Here is a 17,352-nt window from a genome sequence, read left to right on the forward strand (position 1 = left end):
TTCAGCTATCGTGCGCCGCTTTGCGAAAACCTCTGAGTGGTCCAGGGATTCAATACTTTCTGGTACCAACTGGAGATGCAGCAAAGAGACGCTTTGTTATATAAACAAAGCCATTTGGGACAGAATTCTAAATTATGCAACCCCAGTTTGATCTCCATCATTTCAAAACACCAGGTAGAATGATCTCAAATTTCAACAAAAGTTTGCAATATGGATTGCAAATGGCGGCACTCGAATACGTTCAATTGAGCACCTTTATTGCTAAACAGAAATCTTGCGAATCAAAACACAATGCAATGCTGCTCAAACAATTCGTAGTCGAAGCTTATCAAAAACACAGTGCTGATCTCGTCACGACTCATTGAGCTGATCATTTATGAGCTAATAACCCAGAAAACTTAGCTTTCCCATTCAAGCTGACACAACAGAAAACCCTCTTTAGCTGAAAAACGTCTCCCAGGCATAAAACACCTCCTCGACGAAAAAATAACTGTCTCAACGCTTAATCACATGCTTGCTTTGAAAAATAATCAACAAACAGAAATATATAACCAGCCACCTGCAAATATTACAGGTTAAATTAATCCCGAGGTAGCGCAAGAAGAGGGTCGCCTTCCTTGTCGCACAAGATGCCTACTCAACTGCGCTGCAGATACAGCACCCACCTCATCAGCTACTTGCTGAGAATTATCACAAACATCTGCACTGTAGCTTGCTCAGAACAAATTAAGCTTTTAGTAAACCAATTCGATCTACGAAATTAATTGAAAAACTTCATAGTTTGTTTAAGAAAACTTAAAAACTTTTCGTGAACCGATTTGCTTCATAGAACAACTTGAAACACTTCAAAGTATCCTTGCATATCCTTCAAAGTATCCTTGCGTGGAAAGCTTGCAAAGGAAAAACTTTCACTTTTGGACAAACTATTCGATCTATGATTTAACTTTATCTATTGAATGGTTTCAATAGAAAAATTTGTACTTTGATCTTTAAAATATAAAACAGAAAACCTCCTTCTCCGGCCATACGAGGCGATTAAAATCTACTTTTCTTTCAAACAACGCCACTAAATGTGATTGAGACACATAACAGTAGTCGCAGCAATTCACGCCGAGCAGATTTCTACACAAAAAACCGAAATAAAAAAAAAGGAAATTATCCAAAATCAGGAATTGTTAACTTTAAAATTACAGTAATAAAAGAAAATGCCCGGATAATTTTTATGGATATTTGAAAAAATGAAAATGTTGGAAAAACAAGATGAAACACTATTTTCCGATGTCTCGATAAAAAATAACTAGAGGCCCAGCAGGCAGCATTTTGATCTTTTTGGAATATGTAATACTGATGCACGATAAATGGTTATTTACAAAAGATACTACCAACAGACAGTTGAAAAAGAGTCAATGAACGCAAGAAGAAAAAAATATGGATTTATCTCCGATAAATCTCAACTTTCGAATTTCAAAGACAAAAAGATGGCCTTAAAGCTCTTCGAATTTCAAGAACAAATTAGGGTTGACACTTCTTTGAGTAAGTTAACCCAATTTCAGAAAACTGGCGCAATAGGTAAAGATTTTTTTCCGGTGATAAACCTGAAAAAATACATTTAAAACTAGAATACGATCTCGTTTTTCGTGACTTTTGAATTTTTGCTGTTCGATACGGGAGTTTTCCCTCCTTTTAACAAAAGAAATTAACTGGACATTAAAAGAAAACAGTCTACAGACAAGTTGAAAAGAGTCAATTGTCTAGTTTTTTTTGAAAGATGAGAACTTCAATTTTCGAATTTCAAAGTGAAAGAAACACGGCCTTAAGGCTCTGAGTATCAAAAACAGTTTGTGAATGACACTTTCTTGATAAATTTAACTCAGTTTGAGAAAACTAGATCAGTAGGTAAAAAAAACTTTGTCAGCTGTTACACCTGAAAACTAAAATACACTTTCGAAGTTAGAATTTTGAATTGAATTGAACTCAAAAAGTGCATATATAACTAGGTGCAACCATAAAAGCATTATCATTTAAATGCACTTCTGTAAATATGAAAGCATTTCAAGACTTTTTCCAAAAAAAAAATAAACAAAAAACCACCAAGAGTTATATGAGTGTCTTCACTACGTTCATCAATTCTTTAAAAAACTTTTTCACAGAGGCAGAGCGGAGCTTCGCATCACTTGCCATACAACACAAACATTTGAAAAAAAACTTAAGCCGAAAAGAAAAAACACGGTCTATCAAAAGTTCATCAAAATTTCTTATGTCTCGATAACAGTTTATTCTAGGCAAACATGGCAAGCAAAACATTTGAATATTAAATTAGCAACTGAGCAAAATTTACAAAGCGGAAACAAAATCGACACTCTTTGTTGAGCAGACACCAGTTGAACCAAAAAAAATTTTTTAGTTTTTTTTAATCTTTCAACCCCCCATCCCCTAAAATACAATGAACAACACTTGTAACTATGATGAAAAATGCTTACAGCAAAAAAATCTGCGATGTGACAACTAAACCGACAAAAAATGAGCAGACAAACGAAAGTCCGACTGCCCAGTTTACTTTGGAAAATTTCAGTTTCATGCGATATAATTGCTAATGCTATGCAGCAAAAGTGCCAACTAATGAGCAATATAAAACTTCTCTCGATGTGGAATAACGCTAACAGCAAAACCACTCAATGACTCGAATAAATTAAATTTTGATATGGCATCGAATAAATTAGCTCACTACTTAGTGCACAGAGCATATTCTAAATTTTATAACATTACTTGAAAAATAAGGTCAAGAATCTCTTTGAAAGAACTCATTTATCATTTCTACTGTATAAAGTGTCTTCAACTTGGGCGAGTAACATAAATGAAGAAGTTCATTATGTCTGGCATGATTCTGGAGGAACTGTCGCTGGATGGCACCCCAGACAACTGACGTCATTGACTCTGGTCCGTCACTAGATAAGTTCTTAGCCACTCTGAGATAGAGAGCTCTGATTCCTTTCTCGACCTCTTTAGGAGTCGCTAGACTGAGTTGTCGCTTCATCTCTTGCACTGATAGGGATTGCATGAACCGAACGTTTTCCAAGTCTAGCCCGTCTTCTAGTCTGTCCTCAATTTCATCAAACAGAGCCTGAAAATTTTAGGATGAATTGGAAGAAAATTAGTTCAAAAATACATAGCAACATAAGCATTGAATAGGATAAACATTGAAAGGCAAGATTTTGCAATTTAGGGATGGTATTACGACGAAAATACCTTTTTAGCAATCTATATGCGCTTTGTATACTAATATTATCAAACGAATGTGGTTGCTTGGTTCATATTATATCAATTTACGTTTACTGATCTTGGTCCTTTCCCTCGTGACCATATGAGTGTTTCGGCTCTTAAAGGAGAGTTCCTCGAATCATTAATATCTATTTCGATGTGGGTTTATTGTTTACAATAAATCCTGGTTTCAATATAATGACTGTGACAACTTATCTCACTTCTGATGCTTGATATAAGACGTCAGAAATCTTAGTTTTGACCGTTTTCTAAAGCCCGATTTTCGTTAACACAATCCCTGACCTTGAGGTTTTGTATGGGTGCCCCTACATACGAGTCCACATACAGACTGAGGTTCTCCTGGTAGCACTTCTTCGTCTCCGCTGTCAAATCCGCAAACTCTGCGACCCGGATCCAACGAAGGAAGTCCTGCAGCACGTTGAAGTTCTCTGAATACAAAACAGATTATATTTCAGGATACTTCTTCCTCTATAAATTCTATAGAAATTAAGCCTGAGTCCATTACAAAATATTTAGTTTTTGAAATCGCACCACCAATTAAATTCCCAGACACTGCTTTGGTTAATTATATGAGCTGCCTAATTATCGGGACCCTTGCACAAGAACATGGGATCCCCCGAGAAAAAGAATCTCCTCATTTTGGATTTCGGAGAAATTGCAACGGACAGCGGAAAAACTTGTATTTTACTCCAAAGTCAAGTTAAATGCACTTTTATCCAAAAAAAAGTAAAAAAATAAACTCAAATTTTCCAACGATTGCATTTGTTTGAAAATTTTTCCTGTCAAGCAGTAGCTTTCGGTCATCTGTAAGTTACCAGCATCTGCAAACCACTCCACACCCCCTCCCGCTATTTTAACCTCTGATAATTGATTTCGAATTCAAATTTTTTAAATTCATTACCAGTCAAGAGAACAAAAATAAAATGTTCACACTCGGAAGCAGCCATACAGTTCCGTCACAAATTTTCACGAGGACAGTTCAACATCAGAAAACACTTCCTTCTATGCTGAACCGAACAACTAACTGACCTAGTTTGATGACTTCGGCGGGTGACCTGTCGTCCGGCTGCACCTGATTGAGTCTACCAATTAGAACGTGGAGCAACCTGTGTAGTTTGTTAAACATGGCCCCACTGTCTGCACAATTCTCAAACATGTCCCTAGTAGCTCTGCTGAATTCCTACACAATATACGGCAACATTACGCAGAAAATATACGGCTTGAGCCTGAATTCCCTGCACTGTATGAATAGCATTGTCAATTTTCATTCAATTTTTTTTTGAGTTTCTTTCAGTAGCAATTTCAGATCTTACGAAGATTACCTAACTCGTTTTCTACCCTATCAACCGCAATTCGATCGGCAGCCTGATGTTCAGCCCTATTTCAAGCGAGTGACGCCTGAAAAAACCTACGTTAGTCATTTTAGATGTTTGTAGCTTAGAAATACAAAATTTTATACGGGGAAATTATAGCGGCTACGTAGGGAGATTGAAATCAAGATCAACTAACCACTAACTGTGATACGAACAGAAGAGTGCCCGTCTTTTTGGGCCTGACCAGCTTCGAGTCATTGATCATCTGCTCCATACTTTTCTATAAAAATCCAAAAATTTCTCAGTTATACAATTTTCAGAGCCAATTGCTCAATTTCAAACAATTTTTTTTGTGAATAAACTGAATTAGTAGTCTATAGTCCACGCTTCCTGCAAACAACCATATAACCGTTCCTAAAACCAAAGAGTTTTTTGAAACTTAAATGAAATTAATCACCGCAAGAAAAAAAAATAAATTAAATACAGGGGCGGAGCTGAGCTTCGCACCACTAACAATACAAAACAATATACCAAAGTTGAGAAAAAAATTGACATTAAGCTGATAAAAAACAACATTCTCTTAACTTATTCCTATCAGCGAATTAATTAGGATATAAGGAATTTGTTGGATTGATTTGGAAATTTAATATTATCAGATAATCGCCTTTTTGAACAACGAAAATGAAAAATCAAAATAATAAATTCCAAAAAACAAATATTGCAAAAACTCTTCAAAATAAGTAAACTGCACTTTGCAAACACGAGCGAGAAAGTGGCAAAAAATTCAAGAGCTTGAAAATGGGCACAACTCAAATCGCACGGTAGTTTTCGAAAAAAAATCAAAAAATGGTCCTAACTTCGAAGTTGGACTTTTCTAAGGCCACAACTCTTTTTTACAAAAATTCTGGCGTAGCAGCTCATGCAGAGGAGAGCCTCAGAACACGTTTTGATTAAGCCCTTAACGTCATATTTGCCAGAGGAGTTTTGAGAAACTGGTAAAATGGGCAAAAGTTTCTCCTAAAGTGTCACCAATAAATGAGCATTCTTGTTTGCCCTAAGGTTGGAACAAAATGGATATCGTAATAAGAAATCACTCTCCGTTTGTGTTATTAACGGTGCTCAAAATTTAATTGAAAAAATTTAAAAAGAAACAATTAAACAGTTATAAAAACAATTATGGGACACAGAGCCGAAGCTTCGCTTTGCAAACACTAGCTGGAAACAAAAAGCAGCTCTATAAAGTGCAATAAAAAGACAGAAACCTCGAATTAGAAAAAACTCGGCTACATCTCGGACTCGTACCTACTACCTACAGAGACCTAGAAATTATGAGTCTCACGAACTAACCACTCAGCCATGGAAGCTTAATTAATATCAAACACTAGCCACATATAAAGCAGAGAACAGATGCTATGCACTTTCCAGTGCTATAAGAAAATTTCCATGCAGCGCTGGAAATAAGTGGAAACTTTCAAAAATAAGTGGAGCCCATAAGTTGAAACTTTCAAAAAAAAACTTTTATTTGTGAGTTAGGTTAGAAAAAAAGAAGGTTCGTACTAAAGCACTAGCTGCTGGCTAGTGTAAATAAAACATACATCAGTTAGGCCGACAAAAATGAGGACCAAATCCAAACGGCAAGCAAAAAAATTCATTTATTTCAGATTTTTTATACAATTCAGGAGAAATCTAGTGCAGTTCTTACGAAACATATTATGAAACGCATTTATATGATAAAAGACCACCATGAACCATTTCAGTCATCCTTCGAACAAAACTATTTACGGTTAAAAATCTAATACCAGTGGCATTAACCGTGCTTATCGCCAGGTTAATTATGAATTTGGCACTTTCTCTTGTGCCGCAATCAGAAGTTCACCATCGTGTGTAAAAGTGAGAAAAACTACTCACAAAGTATGAGTTGAAGAATGACTCGCTAGATGCCAAAAGTGATTCTATCATAATCTCAGAGTACAGGGGGTCATTCATCTCATGTGCACTGGAGTACAGGTGTCTCCTGTTTAGCAACTCTGTGTGGATGTAGAGGATATTTCTGCAGCAAAAAAATTGACGTAAACGTGTAGCGGGATTTCACCATCAACCCAGACACTTGTTTTTGAGTGCTACGGGAGCCCATTATAAAGGTATGTTCCTGATACACTGCTGCACATTGATCTCCCAATTTTGATGCATATTTATCTATCAGCAGCTATTCTTCCCCCGAAAACTTGAAGCATCGCAAACTCACACGGTATCGAATGTGGAATCTTATCGCACAGCCCCAGACAACAAGTGATAGCCGACATGAATCGATATTTCCAAAATTTTCAGTGATGCGGGTAAAATAGGGTTTAAAAGCTTGGAAAAGATTCAATTTCATTACTCACACTGGGTTCTTCATGTAGCACTCTCTGATGACCACCTGCAGGGAGTCCACAAAGGATCGGAACAGCTTCTTCAACATGTTTCTGAAAGCCAAGCAGCAATTCAAGGATCATTATTTTAATTTGAGACGTATCAAAATAACTGTTAATGAATGCTTTTACAGTGCATCAGATCAAATCACGGTGCCATCACGAACAAATGAATAAAACCACAAAATGCATTGATAATGAAAAGTATCAAAAAAATTTTGATTTATTATACATCGGACCAGGGTACATCAGGTGAAAAATCACAAATCAAAAATAAAGTACCTGCCGTTATTCAGTGGATGTTTTTAAAGGCGCATGTCACATAATGCCAAAGCAAATTGACTGACCTTCTGAGGTTTTGTTTATTTGAAGCGGAAGTGGTAACAAGCATGAAACTAGAGTTGACAGAGGAAGTCCCGTCGAAAGAAGCATCATGCCCTCCATTCTATAAACAAAACAACATCAGCTAATTTAACTCAAATTAAGCTCTTATATACGCAGGCTTAACTAAGCAAAAAATCCATGCATTTTCAGCTATCAAACAAGCTCCGCTCTTTCGTAATTTTACGATACAACGCAAGCGCAGCATTGCAAGCTAGCGAACAGAAAATAAGACGGAAATAACAGAATCGAAAAAAAAAATCTTTTTTTTTGGTGGAAAAACTGAAAATAATTTCATAGAAACAGTAGAAAAATACAGCCACCAGTTAAAAAATAAACTTTTACTATTTACCGAAAGACCACTAAGCCGTCAGAAAGAGAAAGGACGCCCATTGAGACGAAAACAAAAAAAATCATGAGACAATTGTCATAAAAAATTTCGAAATTAAATTTTTAAGTTTTGAAATGTTGCAACCTACACTACCTGAAATTTTCAAAAACAATCAATCATTTTTTGCTTTTGAAGCGACACAAAACAAAGTAATTGAGACCAAAAAAAACAAGCCGAACCATTGAGGTAGAATAAAACTTTACAAATTACAGGAGTAAATAAAAACCACTTGCATCTACGATGAAAAGTGCTGACAGCACAAGATCATTTGATTTGGCAACAAGCCCGACAAAAGACAACGAGACAAACGAAAGTCCGGGAAAAAAATCAATTACATAAATACTGAAAAAAAAGGCCAGCCTTGACTCAAACCCCCAGACATCAGGGTACAAAGGCAATCGCATTTTCCTTTAGGCCAAGTGGAAAGTCTCGAAGTTGCTAAGGTTCACTAATAAATCAACTTCACAATTTCTTACTGTTGCTTACTATCTTATCTTTGGGAAAAGTTGTTTATGTGAAACAGTCTAGTTCCCGATTACAAGACACATGCTCTCGCAAGTCTAATAAAGAACAGAATCGCAGGCTATCACAAAGCAAAAACTGATATATTTTGCACTTACAGAACTGTTGTCCTCGTCATCTCCTGCATTTGACACCTAAACACACTTCACGTAAGTTAGTGACATAGATTTTGTACTTTATCAGCGCGCGTCGAAAAATCCTTATAACCATTCGAATTCACGGAAGGTGGTTCGCAGTTTTGGTGCTTTCAAGTGGCTCGCAAAATCGGGCTCAAAAATCCACTTATCAAACCAGACCTTAAAAACACCGGGGAATTTTATATCCTCTTTCTCCCTCGCAAAAATCATGGGTCCAATATCTATCCCTGTTTGAGTGAAATTGTTTCTAACGGAGTCTTTGTTGTTCCTCTGTTCGGCTGATGTGGCTGTTTGAGCCTCGTGCAATCCGAAGAAAGAACCCAAGAAGGTGTCCTCTGCACTGTACACAGCGTACAGCTGGTCCAGAGATAGTCGGAACACCTGAAAAAAAAACAGACGCAAATATATGATAAACAGTCCTGCTTTTTTTTGAAAGGATGTTTTGGTTGCAAAGTACCGGCACTACCATAACTTTTTAAAAACACTGACATTCAAACGGCCAAGTATAATTATCAACAAGCTAAATCGCGAGCTAAATTGTCCAATGATATTAAAACTCATGCGCGAATCTAGGATTTTCTCGAGGGAGAGGGGAGGAGGGGTTTTAAACAATTTTGGAAATTCATTCGACCTTATTCACGTCAATCAAATTTTCCGAGCGCTCCCAGAAGACCCTATTTTGACCAAAAATTGTGCGCCGTAGGCAAATTTTTGAAAGTTTTTGGTAATTCGTGTTTCGTGGGAGCGTTCCCTTTCAAAATAAGTAGAGAATGACACCGAGGTTGGTCGACGAAAATGAATGCCATCAATTAATAACAATGGGAGAACCCTTTCGTTGGTGAATGGGTAGCGTCCCCCCTAAATCCATCATTATTACAAATTTAAATGAACTGACATCGATGACGTGCGATCCGACTTGAGACAGATCCACTGGTCCCTTCTTGTTGCTACTCCTCACTGGATTGAGAGTGGCTGCACCCGCCATGGTCGCATCAGACACCGACTGGGCCAGGTTTGTCATGGAACCTACCAACAACACACTACCGATCATCATTAGACTTCATCGAAGGCTGTCATAGACTAACTGAAGCAGACATTGTCTAGAAGGCTCTTGGCTGGATGATTGCCAGCGCTTGTTTATCTATTACTGAAGTACGACCACTTAGCTGCTCAAGTGTGCCAGTTGTTGGTCGGAATCACCTTAAGCAATCGCATAGTTTGCAAACCGTTCCCAGTATTATGACAATGGTTCGCTAATAATGTGAATGAAAAAAAAACGATTCCGGCGAAAACTCATAACTTCTTTTGGCAGATACACAGTAAAGAAAACTTTTCGCAGTCATTTAACTAATTTAGATTTGCCAAGAGCCAACAATGTCTACCTGAGTTTGGAAACTTTCAATACAGCAGCAGCAGAAAGGAAAGATAAGATGGAAAATGAACACATGGAAACATCCAAGAGAGAAAAGTATTTTCAATCGATGACTATAAAAGTTACATACTCGAAAAGGTCTACACGCGTTGAAAACACGCGAATGACATTCAAATTAAAAACAACTGAATGATCCAAAATCTTGACGATTATCGAGAACTGAGTCTCAATATATCTAAGTCTGGTATTAATTTTGCCACTGATGTCAAATGTTTGTTCACAAATTTGTCACATTCTGATTGCTTGAATTGATTGTGATTTTACGGACCAAACATCTGGTTAACTTGTAACCCGAAGTCCATTCCCAAAAAAGACTGAGTGACGTAGGGCGCTACTATGTAGAAGGCTAAAAACAGTCATAAATACACAATAACTCATTTTAACCAACGATGGAGCCTGATTTCTACTGCCGACATTGAAAAAACTTCAAATCATTTTGGCTGATTACTAACACCTGAAAAAGGTTACCGTATTTTATCAGACAGAGCCACCTGGTTAAACACTGCTTTCGAGCATGAGATACATTTTCTAGAATAAAAAAAACTGCCTAAAATAAAAAAACTTCATTTAATCTTTTTTCATCTTCAGATGCGGTTATTGTTCCCAAAATAACGTATCAAACTGAATAACAATTTTTGGTTTGGCTTCTGCAATGAGTAATTTTACCAAGGAACTGCCTTGCCAACACCTAGGAACAGTACTTCACTTCAGATCACATCATCACACAAGACGCTGAGGCAAATTATTGCAGATAGACTCCAGCAATAATGCTGTTTATGATGTATTAGTTGCTTTATATCACCAAGGTGGAGCTAAACATTTAGAACAACTGAAACGCCTTTAAGGGGTCGATTTATAGTGAGTAGCCATCAGACTACTTGTGTTCCAATTAGGAGCAGCTGAATTTTTTGGACACAGAGGCGAAGCGGAGCTTCGCATCACTTCCGATATAACGAAAGCGTACCATTGCAAGATTGAAATAACTAGGTTCAAAAAAATTTAAAAAAAAAAAACAGAAAAAAATGATCCGAAAACAAAAATACCAAAAGAAAGGGTTGTCATAAAAAATTCAACAAACTTTTGGTAGTACAAAAAACTCAATCTCGGAATTTTCGAGTTTCCACTAAGCCAAAAACACATGGTTGGATGCTAATTGATCTAAAAATAAAATCATCAAAAGAAATGGTTGTCATAAAAAAATCACAAACTTTTGGAAATACGAAAAATTGAAAATCGGAAAAACAAACGGGAACACAACAACTAGCAAAGCAAGATTTTAGCAAACTTCGATTGTCTATTAATCTAACAATATGTGATTAGATGCCAATCGATCCGAAAACAAAATTGCCAAAATAAAATGTCATTAAAAATTCAAAAACTTTTGAGAAAAACGAAAACTCAATCTCAGAAAAACAAACGAAAGCGCAAACAAACGCACAACCAAAAATATTAAGCAAAGTTTTATTATTTCCAGAGCTAACAACACCTGTCTAGACGCCAAATGATCCGAAAACAAAAATACCAAAAAAAACTGTTGTCATAAAAAATTCGACTAATTTTTGGAAATACGAAAAATTCAATCTCAGAAAAACAAACGAAAAGAAAACCAATAGCATAAATCAAGATTTCAGTGGTTTCGGATCGTCCATTGAGCCAACAACACGTGGCTAACCTCAAATGATCCGAAAAGAAAAACCAAAAGAAAAGGTTTTCATTAAAAAAAATTTTGAAAAACGAAACACTCAATATCGCAAAACAGACGAGAAATTCAACAACTAGCATTTACCAAGCTTTTATTAATTTTTGAGTTTCCTCTAGCCAACAACCAGTGGTTAGATGCCAATCGAACCGAAAAGCAAATTGCCAAAATAAATGTTTGTCACAAAAAAAAAAAACTTATAGAATTACGAAAATTCAATCTCAGAAAAACAGTCGACAGTACAATGAATAGCATGCAGCAAGTGTTCTGTATTTTTCGATCGTCTTTTGAGCCAACAACACGTGGCTAGACGCCAAATGATCCGAAAAAAAACCAAAACCAATGTTTGTCATAAAAAAATCAACACATTTTTGGAAATACGAAAAATTCAATCTCGCAGAACAGTTAAGCAGCGCAGCAAAAAACCTTAAGCAAAATTTATACAGTTTTCGAGGCTCCACAAAGCCAATAACACATGATTAGACGCCGACTGATCCGAAAACGAAAAAAACCAAAAGAAATTATTGTCATAAAAAAATCTGCAAATTTTTGGAAATACGATAAATTCAATCTCAGAAAAACAGACGAAAGCACAACCAATAGCATAAAGCAAATTTTCAGTCTTTTCCTAGCGCACATGCCAAATGATCCGAAAACAAAAACACCAAAAGAAATGGTTGTCAAAAAAAAATGAACACATTTTTGGAAACACGAAAAATTCAATCTCGCAAAACAGTTGAGCAGTACAGCAAAAAGCATTAAGCAAGGTTTATACAATTTTCGAGGCTCCACAAAGCCAATAACACATGATTAGACGCCAGCTGATCCGAAAACAAAAATAACAAAAGAAACGGTTTTCATAAAAAAATTCAACAAATTTTTTGGAAAATGAAAAATTCACTCTCGCAAAATAGACGCGATACATAACAATTAGCATTCTCAGTAACTTTCGAGTAGGCCAACAAAACGTGGTTAGACTCCAATTGATCGAAAAAAAAATACCATTGGAAATGGTTGTCAAAAAAGTCAACATCTTTTTGGAAATACGAACAACTCAATCTCAGAAAGACAGACGAAAGCACAACCAATTGCATAAAGCAAGTACTTTTCGATCGTATTTTGAGCCAACAACACGTGGCTGGACGCCAAATGATCCAAAAACAAAAATACCGAAACCAATGGTTGTCATAACAAAATTTTGGAAATATGAAAAAATCAATCTTGCAAAACAGACGAAGCACAACAACTAGCATTAAGCAAGATTTTAGATATTTCGATTGTCCATTAAGCTAAAAAGATGTGATTAGATGCCAATCAATAAGGAAACAAAATTGCTAAAATAAAATGAAAAAAAAATTTAAAAAATTTGAGAAAAACGAAAATTCAATTTCAAAAAAACAAACGAAAGCGTAAACTAAAGCACAACCAAAAAAATTACGCAAAGTTTTTTTTTTCACAGCATCCATTGAGATAACAACACGTGGCTAGACGCCAAATGATCCAAAAACAAAAATACCAAAAGAAATGGTTGTCAGGAAAAAATTCAACACACTTTTGGAAATATGAAAAATTCAATCTCGCAAAACAGTTGAGCAGCACAGCAAAAAGCATTGAGCAAAGTTTACACAATTTTCGAGGCTTCACTAGGCCAATAACATATGATTAGACGCCAGATGATCCGAAAACAAAAATACCAAAAGAAACGGTTTTCATTAAAAAAATTCAACAAATTTTTTGAAAAAAAAAGAAAAATTCACTCTCGCAAAATAGACGCGATACACAACAATTAGCATTCTCAGTAACTTTCGAGTAGACCAACAAAACGTGGTTAGACTCCAATTGACCGAAAAAAAATACCATTGGAAATGGTTGTCAAAAAAGTCAACATCTTTTTGGAAACACGAACCACTCAATCTCAGAAAGACAGACGAGAAATTCAACAACTAGTAGCATTAACCAAGTTTTTATTAACTTTCGAGTTTCCTCTGGCCAACAACCAGTGGTTAGATGCCAATCGATCCAAAAAGAAAATTGCCAAAATAGATGTTTGTCAAAAACAATTCAATAAATCTATAGAAATAAAAAAAAGTCAATCTCAGAAAATCAGACGAAAGCACAACCAATTGCATAAAGCAAGTATTTTTCGATCGTATTTTGAGCCAACAACACGTGGCTAGACGCCAAATGATCCGAAAACAAAAATACCAAAACCAATGGTTGTCATAACAAATTTTTTGAAATACGAAAAACTCACTCTTGCAAAACAGACGAAGCACAATAACTAGCATTAAGCAAGATTTTAGATATTTCGATTGTCCATTAAGCTAAAAAGATGTGATTAGATGCCAATCGATAAGGAAACAAAATTGCTAAAATAAAATGAAAAAAAAAAAAAAACTTTGAGAAAACAAAAATTCAATTTCAAAAAAACAAACGAAAGCGTAAGCTAAAGCACAACCAAAAAAATTACGCAAAGTTTTATTTTCAGAGCGTCCATTGAGCTAACAACACGTGGCTAGACGCCAAATGATCCAAAAACAAAATTACCAAAAGAAATGGTTGTCATGAAAAAATTCAACACACTTTTGGAAATACGAAAAATTCAATCTCGCAAAACAGTTGAGCAGCAGAGCAAAAAGCATTGAGCAAAGTTTACACAATTTTCGAGGCTTCACTAGGCCAATAACATATGATTAGACGCCAGATGATCCAAAAACAAAAATACCAAAAGAAACGGTTTTCATAAAAAAAATTCAACAAATTTTTTGAAAAATGAAAAATTCACTCTCGCAAAATAGACGCGATACATAACAATTAGCATTCTCAGTAACTTTCGAGTAGGCCAACAAAACGTGGTTAGACTCCAATGGATCGAAAAAAAATACCATTGGAAATGGTTGTCAAAAAAGTCAACATCTTTTTGGAAATACGAACAACTCAATCTCAGAAAGACAGACGAGAAATTCAACAACTAGCATTAACAAAGTTTTTATTAAATTTCGAGTTTCCTCTAGCCAACAACCAGTGGTTAGATGCCAATCGATCCAAAAAGAAAATTGCCAAAATAGATGTTTGTCAAAAACAATTCAATAAATCTATAGAAATACGAAATGTCAATCTCAGAAAATCAGACGAAAGCACAACCAATTGCATAAAGCAAGTATTTTTCGATCGTATTTTGAGCCAACAACACGTGGCTAGACGCCAAATGATCCGAAAACAAAAATACCAAAACCAATGGTTGTCATAACAAATTTTTGGAAATACGAAAAACTCAATCTTGCAAAACAGACGAAGCACAATAACTAGCATTAATGCAAGATTTTAGTATATTTCGATTGTCCATTAAACTAAAAAGGTGTGATTAGATGCCAATCGATAAGGAAACAAATTTGCTAAAAAAGATGTTTAAAAAAACTCAAAAAAACTTGAGAAAAACGAAAATTCAATTTCAGAAAAAAAAACGAAAGCGTAACCTAAAGCACAACCAAAAAAATTACGCAAAGTTTTTTTATTTTCAGAGCGTTCATTGAGCCAACAACACGTGGCTAGACGACAAATGATCAAAAAACAAAAATACAAACAGAAATGGTTGTCATGAAAAAATTAAACACACTTTAAGAAATACGAAAAATTCAATCACGCAGAACAGTTAAGCAGCGCAGCAAAAAGCATTAAGCAAGGTTTACACAATTTTCGAGGCTTCACTAGGCCAATAACATATGATTAGACGCCAGATGATCCAAAAACAAAAATACCAAAAGAAATGGTTGTCATGAAAAAATTCAGCACTATTTTGGAAATACGAAAAATTCAATCTCGCAAAACAGTTGAGCAGCAGAGCAAAAAGCATTGAGCAAAGTTTACACAATTTTCGAGGCTTCACTAGGCCAATAACATATGATTAGACGCCAGATGATCCGAAAACAAAAATACCAAAAGAAACGGTTTTCATTAAAAAAATTCAGCAAATTTTTTGAAAAACGAAAAATTCACTCTCGCAAAATAGACGCGATACATAACAATTAGCATTCTCAGTAATTTTCGAGTAGGCCAACAAAACGTGGTTGACTCCAATTGATCGAAAAAAAAATACCATTGGAAATGGTTGTCAAAAAAGTCAACATCTTTTTGGAAATACGAACAACTGTTATTGGCCTAGTGATTATGATTAGACGCCAACTGATCCGAAAACAAAAAAAAAACAAAAGAAATTGTTGTCTTAAAAAAATCGACTAATTTTTGGAAATACGAAAAATTCAATCTCAAAAAAACAGACGAAAAGACAACCAATAGCATAAAGCAAGATTTCAGTATTTTCGGATCGTCCATTGAGCCAACAACACGTGGCTAACGCCAAATGATCCGAAAACAAAAACCAAAAGAAAAGGTTTTCAAAAAAGTTAACAAGTTTTTTGAAAAACGAAACACTCAATCTCGCAAAATAGACGCGATACATAACAATTAGCATTCTCAGTAACTTTCGAGTAGACCAACAAAACGTGGTTAGACTCCAATTGATCGAAAAAAAATACCATTGGAAATGGTTGTCAAAAAAGTCAACATCTTTTTGGAAATACGAACAACTCAATCTCAGAAAGACAGACGAGAAATTCAACAACTAGCATTAACCAAGTTTTTATTAATTTTCGAGTTTCCTCTAGCCAACAACCAGTGGTTAGATGCCAATCGATCCAAAAAGAAAATTGCCAAAATAGATGTTTGTCAAAAACAATTCAATAAATCTATAGAAATACGAAAAGTCAATCTCAGAAAATCAGACGAAAGCACAACCAATTGCATAAAGCAAGTATTTTTCGATCGTATTTTGAGCCAACAACAAGTGGCTAGACGCCAAATGATCCGAAAACAAAAATACCAAAACCAATGGTTGTCATAACAAATTTTTGGAAATACGAAAAACTCACTCTTGCAAAACAGACGAAGCACAATAACTAGCATTAAGCAAGATTTTAGATATTTTGATTGTCCATTAAGCTAAAAAGATGTGATTAGATGCCAATCGATAAGGAAACAAAATTGCGAAAATAAAATGAAAAAAAAAAAAACTTTGAGAAAAACAAAAATTCAATTTAAAAAAAAAACAAACGAAAGCGTAAACTAAAGCACAACCAAAAAAAATTGGCCAAGTTTTATTTTCAGAGCGTCCATTGAGCTAACAACACGTGGCTAGACGCCAAATGATCCAAAAACAAAAATACCAAAAAAAATGGTTGTCATGAAAAAATTCAACACACTTTTGGAAATACGAAAAATTCAATCTCGCAAAACAGTTGAGCAGCACAGCAAAAAGCATTGAGTAAAGTTTACACAATTTTCGAGGCTTCACTAGGCCAATACCATATGATTAGACGCCAACTGATCCGAAAACAAAAAAAAAACAAAAGAAATTGTTGTCTTAAAAAAAATCGACTAATTTTTGGAAATACGAAAAATTCAATCTCAAAAAAAACAGACGAAAAGACAACCAATCGCATAAAGCAAGATTTCAGTAGTTTCGGATCGTCCATTGAGCCAACAACACGTGGCTAACGCCAAATGATCCGAAAACAAAAACCAAAAGAAAAGGTTTTCATAAAGGTTAACAAGTTTTTTGAAAAACGAAACACTCAATCTCGCAAAACAGACGACAAACACAAAAAAACTAGCATTAAGCAAGCTTCCAGTAATTTTTGAGTGTCCACTAAGCCAACAAAACGTGGTTAGACTCCAAATGATCGAAAAAAAAACATTGGAAATGGTTGTTAAAAAAGTCAACATCTTTTT

At 35.3% G+C, this 17,352-nt stretch overlaps 1 protein-coding gene across 3 annotated transcripts in view; it reads right to left on the reverse strand.

Annotated features, from left to right (window-relative positions):
- Positions 1 to 2,685: 2,685 nt before the first annotated feature.
- LOC134842409 (exocyst complex component 1-like) overlaps positions 2,686 to 17,352 on the reverse strand; it is a 72,175-nt gene continuing 57,508 nt past the window's right edge. For 2 of the 3 annotated variants that reach the window (XM_063858753.1, XM_063858737.1), the window contains 10 exons: positions 9,330 to 9,460; positions 8,687 to 8,815; positions 8,396 to 8,431; positions 7,351 to 7,448; positions 6,977 to 7,057; positions 6,501 to 6,642; positions 4,789 to 4,872; positions 4,309 to 4,459; positions 3,562 to 3,707; positions 2,686 to 3,121 (listed from right to left, as the gene is read on the reverse strand). In XM_063858753.1, the coding sequence (XP_063714823.1) occupies positions 2,780 to 3,121; positions 3,562 to 3,707; positions 4,309 to 4,459; positions 4,789 to 4,872; positions 6,501 to 6,642; positions 6,977 to 7,057; positions 7,351 to 7,448; positions 8,396 to 8,431; positions 8,687 to 8,815; positions 9,330 to 9,460 (1,340 nt within the window). In that variant the 3' untranslated portion in view covers positions 2,686 to 2,779. Of the gene's footprint in view, positions 3,122 to 3,561; positions 3,708 to 4,308; positions 4,460 to 4,788; positions 4,873 to 6,500; positions 6,643 to 6,976; positions 7,058 to 7,350; positions 7,449 to 8,395; positions 8,432 to 8,686; positions 8,816 to 9,329; positions 9,461 to 10,134; positions 10,213 to 17,352 lie in introns of all 3 variants that reach the window. The other variant, XM_063858745.1, reaches the window with a different exon arrangement.

Source organism: Symsagittifera roscoffensis, chromosome 1 (assembly GCF_963678635.1).
Source record: "Symsagittifera roscoffensis chromosome 1, txSymRosc1.1, whole genome shotgun sequence".
NCBI lineage: Eukaryota > Metazoa > Xenacoelomorpha > Acoela > Convolutidae > Symsagittifera > Symsagittifera roscoffensis.